The sequence below is a fragment of the Coregonus lavaretus genome (assembly GCF_964263955.1).
Source record: "Coregonus lavaretus genome assembly, chromosome: 6".
Lineage (NCBI taxonomy): Eukaryota > Metazoa > Chordata > Actinopteri > Salmoniformes > Salmonidae > Coregonus > Coregonus lavaretus.
Genome location: NC_139993.1, coordinates 2997948 through 3012950, shown reverse-complemented (window position 1 = coordinate 3012950; position 15003 = coordinate 2997948). Strand labels below are relative to the sequence as shown.

Here is a 15003-nt window from a genome sequence, read left to right as displayed (position 1 = left end):
TTAATGTGTGTGTGTGCATGCTTGTGTGTGTGCGTGTGTGTGTCCCTCACAGGGTCCACGAGTTGGAGGAGCAGTTGAAGGACCAGGAGGCGCGGGCAGAGCAGAACACAGAGGAAGAGCAGAGACGACACCGTGAGGCCTACAGCAAGATGGAGAGGGACAAGAACACTGAGATAGAGCTGCTACACAACCGGTAACACACACACTTACACACACACACACACACACACACAAACACACTTACTTCAATCATTTATACACTGCATCATAGATACTCATATTTACATGTATGCGCTATCTAGAACCTAAAAGGGTTATTTGGCTGTTCTAATAGGTAGAACCCTTTGGTTTCCAGGTAAAACCCCTTTGGGTTCCATGTAGAAACCTTTCCACAGAGGGTTCTATATGGAACCCAAAACGGTTCTACCTGAAACCAAAAAGGGTTCTCCTATGGGGACAGCCGAATAATCCCTTTGGAACCCTTTTTTCTAAGGGTGTAGTCCATAGAGCTAGGTAGATACTATAGATTAGGCCTTGAGCTAGATACCAAATCCAGACCTTGAGGTCCGCTGTACTGCTAATTTCCATTTCTCTTTGTTATTGGCTTTGTTTTGAATAACCCTGACATATGCTAAACATGGATGAATTATCAAAATGTGTTTCCTCTTCTTCCCCCACAGAGTCCAGTTGCTAGAGGAGGAGAACGGATATATATCGGTGAACATGTGCAGACTGAAGTCTCAGACAGAGAAACTGGACGAGGTATGTGCGTCCTTGCTTCCATATCATCCTCAGAGAAACAGTAGACTACATTTAGTACAAACACACTCATTATCACACACTCTCCCTCATGTAACTCCAGTACTACAATCTCTGCACAGACAGAGACCTCGATAACTGGTTACAAAACATGAACACCCACCCATCAACAGCACATGACCAATTGCCAAAGTCACACACGCACACACACACACACACACACACACATTTGGAGGTGTGAAGGCTACAGCTGGGCTCATATGAACACCTCTATTTCCAGCCTGCCTGGTGAAAACATGTGAGGAAGTTGGCATTACTGGTCTGCATGATTATTTGATTGTGTGGGTGTGAACTCCTAACAGACAGAGTCACACTAACTAATTACTATACTATACACTTCAGATTGCCTGACGACTCAAACTGAATTATTCCGCTGCTCTGTCGTTCACTACATACTTCAGTCTGAGACTGCCATCGTTGAAGTCGTTTGTGGTGACGTCCAAATGAGGGGTGTTGTACAAAACAAAGTAATCAGCGATTTGATTGTATCAAAGCCAATCGTATTTTCAAACAGCCATTTTACCCACGTGTATTCTGGCTCTGGCACAACCCATTGGTTTCTGGGACCAATCAGAGCGGCTAGAATGTTTTTCCGTTCTAAAAATCGTCGGGGAGGGACTCAGATTCAGACTCATTACGGAGAAGAAACTAACGTCTGTGGGGGTGGCGTGACGTAGCGTTTGGCCGGAGCAAGGAGTTTGGGTAGCCAGGCAACATTTCATTACCAGCTGTAGAGAATATTTTAATGAATAGCAGTTGTGCGTTTGAAATGTCTTTGCAGTATTTGCACTATGCATAGTACTGTAAATTCATTAAATGTATAGTTAATTTTAAGGTATGTGTCCTAATGCTTCTTCTTACAAGACTATTCACTGTGCATTATTAGACTGAATGTGTTCTTGCTTACCCCATACATCCTAACAAACTAATGCCTTATTCATACTGTGGGACCTTTATTGTGTGAACAACATGTGACTTTTATTTTGATAAGCTACTCTGGAGGTTGGGGGTAGAGCAGAGGTTATTAGGTAATCGGGGTCAGTTTTGAGATTGAGTGACCACCCTCTCCAGCTCGTTGTATAATTTTGCCTGTCCCTAAGTTGTTGTACTTGGCCTATAGGGCCTCCCCGAACTGCACTGTGCTGGCTTGGGTGTTTTCTATTCACATGGTCCTTTCCAGCACGGTCCCAGCAACTATGGTGGATGTGTAACCAGTCCAGCCCAGAACATATTGCCTTGGCTTGGGCCTGTAATGTGAATCAGGCATACGTTTGAAAACAATACACACTTCATTCTGTGTGTATCATCACATGTATTTGAATGTGTCTATATGTGTGTGCGGTCAGGAGAAGCAGCGTATGACAGACAAGCTGGAGGACACCAGTCTGAGGCTGAAGGATGAGATGGACCTCTACAGGAAGATGATGGACAAGCTGAGACAGAACAGACATGAGTTCCAGAAGGAGAGGGAGGCCATGCAGGAGGTGAGAGGAGGGATAACACAGGGACACACAGGGACACACACACACACAGGCATGTACACACACTTGTACACACTTTCACATGTAGTATGAAAAGAAAGCTTATGATGCCTCTCCCACTCCTCTGAAATCTCTAGTAGCTGAATGTTTGCACATAGACCAGTCTGCCCACTGCATCAGACTGTCTGCCCACTGCATCAGACTGGTCTATGTGGCTATCCCAGGTACCCTTTATAACTGAACAGTCTTCACGACAGCTACCACATATCATCCCTGGTTGTGTCCCTCTCCTGCAGTTGATTGAGGACCTTCGTCGGGAGCTGGAGCACCTGCAGCTGTTCAAGCTGGAGACAGAGAAGCCTGGCCGCGGCCGCAGCTCCTCCTCTGGGCTGACGGAGTTCAACGCCAAGACCAGAGAGATGGAGCTGGAGCACGAGGTCAAGAGACTCAAACAGGTGGGCTTGAGACCTAGTGGCTATTGCTGACAGGCACGTGTAGGGGCTGTTTCAACTCTATATGAGTGCATTGTTCCTTCCTCTGTTTGGGTATTTGCTAGGATTTCATTAGGCACTCAAAACAGGTGGGGCTCAAAAACTATATTTTACACAAACTGTTTTTTTACACGCGTTCTCCTCAATTCCACCCCTACTGGAAGTATACTGTATGTATTTGTAAATGCCACCACTATATGCTGGTGTGTGAGTTGATAGTGTTTTGTGTGATAGTCTAATGCTGTGAGTACACTCCCAACGTAGAGAGTGGCATACACTAGTCATATCTATCTACAGTGCGTCTTATCTACTGTAAGTGTTGTCCTTTCGAATTCTTAGATAGTGTGCCATTTCTAGGTTGTGAATACCAGTGGTATCTGTCTGTCAAGGGCAGGGAAATCACATTGTTATTGTTCCCCATCCTCGTTACGAGCATCGGACCTAGTATAAACATGAGATAAGAGATCAAGATAAAAGTGTTTCTAAGATGCCCTCTCAGATAAGGCAGACGTTATGATACTAAACCACAAAGCCTTGAGGCAAATGCAGGCAAGAGGCTCTATTGCTGAGACATGCAGTATTGCAGTATCTTCATGTGTAAAGATTTGATATGCTACTGTAGGCTTCTTTCTTGGCTTCGGTCAGTACACACTGTCAAACTGACAGTAACGCTAGGAGAGTAATCACAGTGCCTCGCCTTAACTGCAGCTTTCATCTGGATCTGTCTCACTCTCTCTCTCTCTCTCTCTCTCTCTCTCTCTCTCTCTCTCTCTCTCTCTTTTTCTCTCTCTCTCACACTAGCCTGGTTGCCGTCTCTGCTCAGCTATTACATTTGGCAAATGACAGGAGTGGCAAGGGGTGGAATGTTAGCTAAAAAGACTGGTACCCAGACTACACATACATGTAAAGCTTTTTTCGATCAGTCATTTTCTGCAGTCACAGGCTTTGATTCAAAGTTGAAACTACAAGGCTGGAAGAGAAACATTACTTAGTGATCCATCTCTAATTGGTGTCAGGCAGATATGTGATGCCTTTTTCCTCTTTTCTCAACACTTTCAGATCAAATGGTGCTTATCTGAAACTCTTTTATTTAAGACACTCATAGGTTACTATATAAAATCTGTTATTTTATAATGGCACTGTTTCATATTTGAAAAAGGGTTCAAAAGAGAATACAGATCAGCTAGCTGATTTGATCGTATTACAAACAGGGATGAATGAGTCTATTCCGTCTCTCATGTCTCCCTGTGCTCCTCTGTGCTCTTCCTCTGTGTGTCCAGCGGTTTGTCTCGCAGAACTTTCCTCTGACCTCTGACCTCCACCACCTCGTAGTATCCGCTGGGGCACGCCTCCGTCACGGTCAGACGGTAAACAAACCCACCGTTGTTTCCTGTGACCTTTAACCTTTGACCCCTGCCATTAACCACCGTTAATAACACCACCATACAGCGCCTATAGAGCTTCACCCCCAGTCGACACAGGGAGCAGTTTGTGCCATAACACCGTGATAACCATAATAACCTGTGTCCTGTCCTGTAGGTGTTACTGTAGATGTGGTGTGCTGTGTCGGCTGCTGTTGAAATCAAGAGATGGTTTGTCATATGTGTAGTTGTGTGAGGCTTCAGTAGTCTAATCTAACATGCCCTGCCTACTGACACAGTGTGGATGAAGTGGGGCGCTTGGAGAATTGAGATGAAACTCATCAAGCTGTGGACTCCCTCTTAACCCATCGCTTCAGTCTGCCAAATCAAACTATGATACTCATCGCTCTCTCTCTCTCTTTCCTTCCCTCCTCTCTCCCTCTACTTCCCCCTCCCTCTTCTCTCTCCCAAACTCCCAACCTCCTCTCTTTATCTCTCCCTCCCTCCTTCACTCCCCCCTCCACCCAACAGGAGAACCTGAAGCTAAGGGAACAGAACGACGACCTGAATGGTCAGATCCTCAGTCTGAGTCTGTATGAGGCTAAGAACCTGTTCGCCACCCAGACCAAGGCCCAGTCGCTGGCTGCCGAGATAGACAACGCCTCACGAGACGACGTGAGTTTTTCATTCATGATGAGAATCATTTGATCATTTGCTCATTTTGGAGTAACCCTAGAAGAGTTGATTTAGGTCATAGTATAACCAGATAATGGCACCACCATATCTGATGGTAACATAACATTGATTTGATATTTCTCCACAGTTGATGGAGGCCCTCAAGGAGCAGGAGGAGATCAACTTCCGTCTGCGGCAGTACATGGACAAGATCATTTTGTCTATCCTGGACCACAACCCCTCCATCTTGGAGATCAAGACCAACTAGAACCCCTCTACTAGTAACCCACTACTAAAACCCCCTAAGGGAATGGGGAACGGGAAAGGGAAAGGAAGACTAGCCACGCTGGGGCATGGGACAGCTAGACATCATTGCCCCCTGCTGCCCCAGGGGTGGAACTGTGAACTTGGGTGTATTCATTAGGCACAAAACAGAAGAAAACAGACTAAAACTGGGCGGTACTACCTGGACTTGTCCAATTAGAAACACTTGTTTTTGTGTTCTGTTTGAAATGTTTTGCTATGGTGTGCCCTAATGAATATGACCCTGTTTTCTAAAGCAACTGGAGCTATAGGGGATTTTGTTGACTACTAAAGGGAGTTTTGGTACTTCACCGTCATACTTCTGTTCTATTCTGTGACTCGTCAACAGATGTTGATATCTCCCTCATTTCTCCTTCTATTTCCTCTATTGTTTCCTCACAGCCTTTAGTTTAGTCTTAAAGCCTTTCTTTAGTCTTAAAAACAATTGAGATGAAGTATTACTGGGAAAAAACATTATACTGGGCAGGTGCTTTGAATATTAAGGGAATTACAGGTTGTTGAACACTGGATATACATACTCTAGTGGAGTGTGTAGAAACAATGTGAACACAAACCTATTGATCTGCAACAGCATGCGTTGTAGCCATAGGGGAAGAAAGGAACGGAGAGAGACAGGCAGATAGACAAACAGAGATCTGTAGCTCCCAGACAACCCTATCCCCACTGTTTCCATCAAGTTGATCTGTGTTTGATCGCTGAAGACAGGTATGTGGGCAGAGGCACGTTGATGAAGAAAGTAAAGCAGCACGTGTTTCTGTGCGTAAGAAGAGTGACAGAAAGAGATGAAAGGAGGGAGAGGAGAGAGAAAGTATTGTACAAGCATCTCCATGTCAAAAGATAAGGTGTTGACTAAAGATGATATCAGCCATGTAAATTGATAATGAGAGGCAGCAGAACGTGGTGTGATGGAATGCTTTCAGGAGGATGGAATGGTTTAGTGAAGTCAAAGAAGGAACATGTGAAGTGTATCGGTCAGTAAAGTACAGAGGAAGATAAGAGAAGAATGCCTTCCTAGGGAACTCTGAGATTACGGTACAGTATGATCTGTGTAGAGTAATACTGTATGATAAATCCATATAGTAAATCCTTAACTCACACAGTGAGTTGTTCATTGGCTGGTTGAGAATTTCAGGATGCCAATTCATCTTAATCATGGGTCCCCATTAATTAATTTCTACTCAGACATTCTGTAGTAAGTCTGTCTAAATAAGTTGGTTAGACCTGGGATATCTGCTATGAAGGATGTCCCATTGCATAGTGCTGCTATAGCTACCCACATAAAAAAATACTATAGTATACTATGGTATAAATACTATAGTATTCACTGTAGGGTTTTTGTGGATTTTACTGTAGTATTCACTGCAGTGAATACACTTCTCTGTTTCTTCTGTAGTATTTATTGTAGTATTTACAGTTAACTATAGTATAAATACTGTAATAAAAGAAAACTGTAGTATATACTATAGTAATAATGTAGTGTTTTTGCAGATTGTAGTATTTTTGGAGACATTAATGTAGTATTTACTACAGAGTTTTTGTTATTTTTTATCTTTGACATAGAAATTGAGAATTTCTCCTTCAGGAAACCTACCGGAGAAATACTAAAAGAGCAAATTTTCCATAACCTGTAGGTAGGACTGGGGTCTGAACAGATTGTTCAGAGCTTCTGCTCTTTTCCATAAGCTGTAGGGAACACTATGGTCTATACTTGGCATGTAGGTTTCTCACTTATGGGTGGCACAAATTGTGATATGGGGGAGGGGCATGGGCAGGGTATATGCAAATAAGATACTGTAGTATTTACTATAGTTTTAAAAAGTGTCATGTTTTTTCGGACTGTAGTGTTTTTGCGGTTACTGTAGTATTTACTACAGTGTTTTTTTGTGGCTAATACTATAGTATTTACTATAGTTTCTACAGTATAGTATAACATTCTATAGTAAGTACTACTGTACACATGATCGAGGGATACTACAGTGTGTAGTATAGTATACTACAGTTTACTATATAATTCTATAGTAGGTACTGTAGTATTCTATAATAAACTGTAGTATTTTTTCATGTGGGTATTAGCCCGTTAGCCTATATGCTTTATATTTCTGTGTCGGACTCTGCCACTCCACTCTCCCTATGTCCACACTGAACTAGAGACAAACCCTGCCAGCACACAGGGCTGTCAAGTCAACAGCATAACAATGTACAAGCACACGAATGTAACCCAATGGATGTGAATGTACAGAATGCTTAATGCATTCTGCATAGAGATAGAAACAGTATTTATCTCTATGTTATTCCACATCTCAATGTGTTTTATGAATTTCCTCTGGTTGTTAAGCCATGTCAGTGTGGCTCATTGCATCATCCCTATCATCTCTATATAAGATATTGTAGTATACTGCAGTATATTCATCAGAGGTTCACATACTGTAGACTAGTTTGGTACTAATAAGACTGGAATAGCAATCATACTGGGGTCTATACAGAGTGTATAGGTAGTGTTTGCCCTTTGGCTAGTATACTGTAAATATCATGAATGTCTCACGTAGCTAACATTCTCTCTGTTAAAACCTAATGGGTTTTTGTTGAGATACAGTAGTTTTCAAATGTCCTACACTAGGCCTTTGCTGTACTACTGTATTCGAGAGGACATTGATAGGGAAAGGGGATAACCTGCTGTAAATTAAATTGCTCTAAACGTATGTTTTGCTTCCTTGCACAAAAATATGTAGTTTTTTCTTCTTTTTGCATGTTCTCACTTTTTCTGGTATTCGTGCCTTTAAAACACTGTTATCTATTTTTATTTTTATTGGTATAGCTATGATGTTTAGACAGCTTAACAATTAGTATTTTTACAGTTGCTTTAAAATTGTTGTCTGAACGATGTTCATGACTTGTAAATGTTGTACAGAGATACTTTAGTTAGGATTTGTATTGTGCCACTCACCACACTTTTACAGATGAGACCACAAAAATACTATTTTATACAGTTCTATCAGGAAATGGCCAAGTAATCAACTCTAGCACAAGGTTTTTAATTTAAAAACAGATTTTTCTGTTTCTGTGGTAACCTATCTATGAATGCAGTGTCCATTGCTTTGGTTTCTGCATCCTTTCAAAGTATGTTGATGTGGTTTCCACCTGTCTTCCTATATACTAAATAAACTGGTGAGCAATATTACTTTTCTCTATACCATACCAACCTGGCACTACAAGGTTTACTTCTACAACCTTGAAAGATTCACTTCACACAAATTGAAGTGAAATTGAGAGAAATTGAGAAATGTCTTCAAATTGAGCATTGACCTCATCCTCATATAGAAGCTCTGGTCCTTCAGCCCTCCTATCGTTTGAGATGTTGACCAATGGCATCCCATTTCAGACAGTGCAACAGCCAATCACCTGTTGAGCACTGTCACAAAGTTTCACTTGCAACATTTTAGATAAACTCAAACGTTTCCCATTTTTTGGCTCCTAAATACTTCCTAACACAATGAAAGATGTAGTCTCCTATACTTCAAGATAGTGAGAGGTTGGATTTTAAAGCGCACAAGGTGTGGCATTGTGGCAATAAGAATGGCTTGGGCTTGTGATATCTTGTTATTTTCTGTTACCTTGTTTCTGTCGTCCTATTTCTCTACCACATACCATTGTTACTCCTACACTGAAGCACTGTACTGTATGTGGCTGTAAGTAGGCTACTACTTATGATATGAGGTCTTATCTGCAATTGTGATGTACAAACAACTTTAAGCTGTAAATAAAGAGATTTGCCCTGGCATGATTACAACCTGATAAATGGTCATTTCATAAATGTCAACTTCTTACAGTATGATCAAAGGAATACTCTGTCCTGTTTTTGGAATAATAATGTTTGCCATTGATTCAATTTATAACACTCCAAATGCAGTAAAACAGGTTTGTTACAATTGATAAAATGTGGTCCTAATGTGGGTCCTAATTTCCTGTATAGACATAACTAGCTGCAGTGTGCCTGATGTGGCTCCTCTATCAATGCTGACCTACATCTCACAGCTCTGAGAAATGACTTGTGGGACCCAGAGAATTCTCAAAGAGATGGAAATTATCTAGTTCAGTGTACTTCAACACAGAAATTAAACAAACCCCTGATTCATACTGTGTCAATTGATTCAAGATTATGATGGTAGAATGGGGCTTGGGACGCTAAAACGTGTATTATGTGCACGTTTCAATAAGTTGTCCTACAGAGAATGCAGGGGGTTGGACTGTATGAAAAAAAAATTAAATACTGCTGATCATCAGTCAAAAATAATAAACCAAGCAGTAACCCACGTGGATCATGATGTCAGAACAGAGGCGACTCCACCGTGCGCTTGACGTCATACACTGCATTCGAAGCCCACTGGAGGTAAGTGTACGAGGAATTGGTTAATTAGCTAGCAATTTACCTTACCTTGATTTTCATTTTATAAGTGCCCTTTCTGAAACCCAAGTTTATGTAGTTAAATTGGGCTGTTGAGTTTACATGAAAGGGGGAAAATGATATGTTAATTCATGCTGGAATAAAGAGAGCTTGCTGGCCAGCAAGCGACTTTAGCTAACTATTGAACAATCAATCTATTAGCAACCGGAAGACTGTTCATTTAGCAACGTAAAAAAAATGTGCATGCTGTATTTTGTTGTCAATTGTAGCCTATTGCTGTAATCCATGTTGTCAGTTTAATTATTTGTGAAGAAAGACTTGCCTAGACAAGTTGTGGCAGCAAAGTGATATCGATAAAGAAATGTTGCATCTAACGGCTGGGATTTTGCAGAATGATTCTGTGAACAAAAATGTATGAATCTTCAGTTTTTATTGTTGAAATTAGAATTTTAATCATATTCGAAGTAAATCCATTTTCAACGGTCGACGCCACTCAATCAATTTTTTGGAGGGAGATGACATTAGTGACAACTTCCTTCCAGATAGTGACCACCGTATACACTACTTAAATTATTTGTTGTTATTGAAAGGCTTGCTCACTGTTCGATTAGCATTTTCCTTTTGCAAAAGTGTCAGACGTTTGTTTATTAGCAGTGCTTGACTTGGACTGCAATAGGTTCCGGTACTCATTTTGGGTGCCTGTACAGTTTATATTTAGGTGAAGGAGCTCCACAATACTTTTGAACATATATTCTGTAAGAGGAACAGGAGCTCAAGCAGTAGAACATTTGAGCTGCAGGTACTCCGCTCTGGTGATCTCCTGCCCAAGTCAAGCACTGCTTATTAGCTGATATGTCAACATTTTCTGTGTGTTCAGGCTTTTCTTTGCAGGCCTACAGTAAAGTGTTGAGGGAGACCAGTGACAGTGGACCATGCCCCAGACAGCGAATAACCCCCTGGGCTTGTGCATTGGTGCCAAAACCATTCCAGAGAGAAAGCAGATATATTCATGCACTGGTGCCACAGACCCTGTTCCAGAGAGGAAGCTGATGTATTCAGGCAGTGGTATACTGGACCCTGTTCCAGAACATAGGTACAGGCAGGCCTATCCTTCCAGGTATAGGTGGAAATGGAGGAAGAAGTCCAAAAAAACCCAGCTGCCATTGCCACCAGCCCCACCGCTGCCACAATATGAGGAAGAAAACTGGGAGGAGGAGATAGGAATCGTTGAGACATATGGATTTGCTCCATATGGTAAGGAGTGGGGAGAGATACAGTGGGGTCTGGAATGATTGGATCCCATGATAAAGATGAGCAAAAAAATACAGTTAAAAATAAATAATACAAATACTGAGCTATATTGTATGAAAATTATATTATTTTTATACTAATACAATTGCTCAAAGAAGGGGGAAAAATGACAAGGGTCTAAATGATTGGATCCCCTGTTTTCAATACTCCAGCACCCTCCCCTTGCGAGCATAACGAAACTGAGCATTTTTCTAGAATGTTTTATGAGATTGGAGAATACATTGGGAGGGATCTTAGACCATTCCTCTATACAGAATCTTTCCAGATATTTGATATCCCTTTGTCTGCGCTTATGAACTACCCTCTTCAATTCAAACCACAGGTTTTCAATGAGGTTCAAGTCCGGAGACTGAGATGGCCATTGCAAAATGATGATTTTGTGGTCAATTAAAAATGTCTTTGTGGATTTTGATGTGGGCTTGGGGTTATTGTCTTGCTGGATGATCCACTTGTGGGCAAGTTTCAGCCTCCTGGCAGAGGCAACCAGGTTTTTGGCTAAAATATTGTGATACTTGGTACAAGGGCTCCAGAACCAGTGAACGCAAAATAGCCCCATAACATCAAAGATCCAACACCATTATTTTACAGTAGGGATGAGGTATTTTTTGCAAATGCATTGTTCTTTCGAAGGCCAAACCCACCACTGGTGTGCGTTTCCCCTTTTGTCTGTTAATATAGTATGTCAAGGACTAGGTCTAGGACAGTGGTCACCAACCGGTCGATCTGGAATTTTGTTTGCGTAGGTGCACTTGATTCAGCTGCCCTGCGCGTCGGGTAGTCGAGGTGTTCCCATTTTTTGAACCATTTCATGGGTCTGAAGGTACAAACTGCGCCTGCCCAGAGAGCAAATCAAGTGCACCTATATGTCTACAGCTGGCCAATCAGATAACTCAGGTCACCGTGCAGCCTCCACGAGTCCACAGAGAATTTTTGCCTAAAATGACATACCCAAATCTAGCTGCCTGTAGCTCAGGACCTGAAGCAAGGATATGCATATTCTTGAAACCATTTGAAAAGAAACACTTTGAAGTTTGTGGAAATGTTAAATTAATGTAGGAGAATATAACACATCAGATCTGGTAAAAGATAATACAAACAAAAAGAGAAAGGCCACAATATAATATTGCAGTTTAGGCGCAATTTTGATTTCGGCCACTAGATGGCAGCATTGTGTGTGCAAAGTTTCAGATTGATCCAGTGAAGAATTGCAATACATAACTATTTTGTATCAAGTCTGCCCAAATGTGCCAAATTGGTCAATCTGGAACTTTGCACACACACTGCAAAATCTAAATTGATACATTTTCAAGTACATAACTATAGAGAACATACAAAAATGTTATGGTAATACGAAATGTAAGTTTACACACTCCCAGGAATGTCATACATGATGGATCATTAGCTTATACACTAACTTTCACACATCTAGATGGCCGGGCGGGGTGGGTGTGGAGCCAGAGACAGCAGGGGTTCAAACTGTAGAACCCACTTCCTACATATTAAAATTGATTTTATCAAACAAAACTATGCTACATTTTATCTCTGGGACCCTTAGGATGACAAATCAGAGCAAGATTACTGAATGTAAGTACATTATTTACCTTCAGAGGTGAATGTATCAAACCAGTTGCCATGAAAAGTTTTTTGTTGTGCACTCTCCTCAAACAATAGCATGGTATTTTTTTCACTGTAATAGCTACTGTAAATTGGACAGTGCAGTTAGATTAAAAATAATTTATGCTTTCTGCCCATAGAGTTGAAGTCGGAAGTTTATATACACCTTAGCCAAATACATTTAAACTAAGTTTTTCACAATTCCTGACATTTATTCCTAGTAAAAATTCCCTGTTTTAGGTCAGTTAGGATCACCACTTTATTTTAAGAATGTGAAATGTCAGAATAATTTGTAGAGAGAATGGTTTATTTCAGCTTTTATTTCTTTCATCACATTCCCAGTGGGTCAGAAGTTTACATACACTCAATTAGTATTTGGTAGCATTGCCATTAAATTGTTTAACTTGGGTCAAACGTTTCGGGTAGCCTTCCACAAGCTTCCCACAATAAGTTGGGTGAATTTTGGCCCATTCCTCCTGACAGAGCTGGTGTAACTGAGTCAGGTTTGTAGGCCTCCTTGCTCGCATACGCTTTTTCAGTTCTGCCCACAAATGTTCTATAGGATTGAGGTCAGGGCTTTGTGATGGCCACTCCAATACCTTGACTTTGTTGTCCTTAAGCCATTTTGCCACAACTTTGGAAGTATGCTTGGGGTCATTGTCCATTTGGAAGACCCAATTGCGACCAAGCTTTAACTTCCTGACTGATGTCTTGAGATGTTGCTTCAATATATCCACATAATTTTCCTTCCTCATGATGCCATCTATTTTGTGAAGTGCACCAGTCCCTCCTGCAGCAAAGCACCCCCACAGCATGATGCTGCCACCCCAGTGCTTCACAGTTGGGATGGTGTTCTTCAGCTTGCAAGCCGCCCCCTTTTTCCTCCAAACACAACGATGGTCATTATAGCCAAACATTTCTATATTTTTTTCATCAGACCAGAGGACATTTCTCTGCAAAGTACGATCTTTGTCCCCATGTGCAGTTGCAAACCGAAGTCTGGCTTTTTTATGGTGGTTTTAGAGCAGTGGCTTCTTCCTTGCTGAGCGGCCTTTCAGGTTATGTCGATATATGACTCGTTTTACTGTGGATAGAGATACTTTTGTACCTGTTTCCTCCAGCATCTTCACAAGGTCCTTTGCTGTTGTTCTGGGATTGATTTGCACTTTTCGCACCAAAGTATGTTCATCTCTTGGAGACAGAACGCATCTCCTTCCTGAGGGTATGATGGCTGTATGGTCCCATGGTGTTTATACTTGCATACTATTGTTTGTACAGATGAACGTGGAAATTGCTCTCAAGGATGAACCAGACTTGTGGAGGTCTACAATTTATTTTCTGAGGTCTTGGCTGATTTCTTTTGATTTTCCCATGATGTCAAGCAAAGAGGCACTGAGTTTGAAGGTAGGCCTTGAAATATATCCACAGGTACACTACCAATTGACTCAAATGATGTCAATTAGCCTATCAGAAGCTTCTAAAGCCATGACATAATTTTCTGGAATTTTCCAAGCTGTTTAAAGGCACAGTCAACTTAGTGTATGTAAACTTCTGACCCACTGGAATTGTGATACAGTGAATTATAAGTGAAAATCTGTCTGTAAACAATTGTTGGAAAAATTACTTGTCATGCACAAAGTAGATGTCCTAACTGACTTGCCAAAACTATAGTTTGTTAACAAGAAATTTGTGGAGTGGTTGAAAAAAACGAGTTTTAATGACTCCATCCTAAGTGTATGTAAACTTCCGACTTCAACTGTATAAGACATGTCTATGTCCTGGAAAGTTTGCTGTTACCTACAACAGTAATGCTAATCACATTAGCACACGTTAGCTCAACCGTCCCATATAAGGGACACCGATCCCGTAGAGATGTACCAGTAATTAGTATTTATTTTTTTACTGCAAATGACTGTCCTTTCATTCTTAATTGTCATAAGTTGTTACCTTGATGTAGAACGCATCACTAGAGAGTGGGCAAGACATTACAATAAAAACAATGTTTAATAATTGTATTCAAAAGTGCAACAGAAAACCTATTTACATAGGTAATTTGTTTTAGACAAACAAATGTAACATACAAAACAGATTTATTTATTTTTTATTCAAAAGTGCAATAGCAAACGTATTTATATAGGTGATTAAAACATGACCTTTATTGTATTTAAAAGCGCAAATTGAAATGTAATCTCTAGCTCAGTTAGATCTGCCTGTTGACCGGCTTGGGCTGCCACCTGTTTGTCACATACGGCTGCCTGGTGGTAGACGTAGCTATGATGTTGCTGCAGCTCTTGCCCCAATGTATTTGACCCAGCACTGGATGTGCTTTTGGCTGAAGTTATGTTTTAACAACGACTCGTGTTTTAGGTTGCTGGACACAATAGCAAAATAAGTCTTCCCTGCTTTCATTACTCCACACTTTCGACTGTACTCACGAAACGCGCTTCTCCCTATCCACTCTCGCGCTACAAAGTGTATCGATGAGCTTGCATTGTTGTTATTATTAGCGGCTTGTCTTTTTTAAT

At 41.1% G+C, this 15003-nt stretch overlaps 1 protein-coding gene across 1 annotated transcript in view; it reads left to right on the top strand.

The window, feature by feature from the left end:
• The window catches only part of LOC311130335 (rab11 family-interacting protein 4A-like), a gene marked incomplete at its 5' end in the record, with an annotated part of 21141 nt that extends 11858 nt beyond the window's left edge, over positions 1-9283 (top strand). The window contains 7 exons of the mRNA XM_084163064.1: positions 53-193; positions 681-762; positions 2166-2303; positions 2597-2755; positions 4072-4158; positions 4684-4827; positions 4976-9283. Coding sequence (XP_084019190.1) covers positions 53-193; positions 681-762; positions 2166-2303; positions 2597-2755; positions 4072-4158; positions 4684-4827; positions 4976-5095 — 871 coding nt within the window. The 3' untranslated portion in view covers positions 5096-9283. The remainder of the gene's footprint in view (positions 1-52; positions 194-680; positions 763-2165; positions 2304-2596; positions 2756-4071; positions 4159-4683; positions 4828-4975) is intronic.
• Between the last annotated feature and the right edge of the window lie 5720 nt (positions 9284-15003).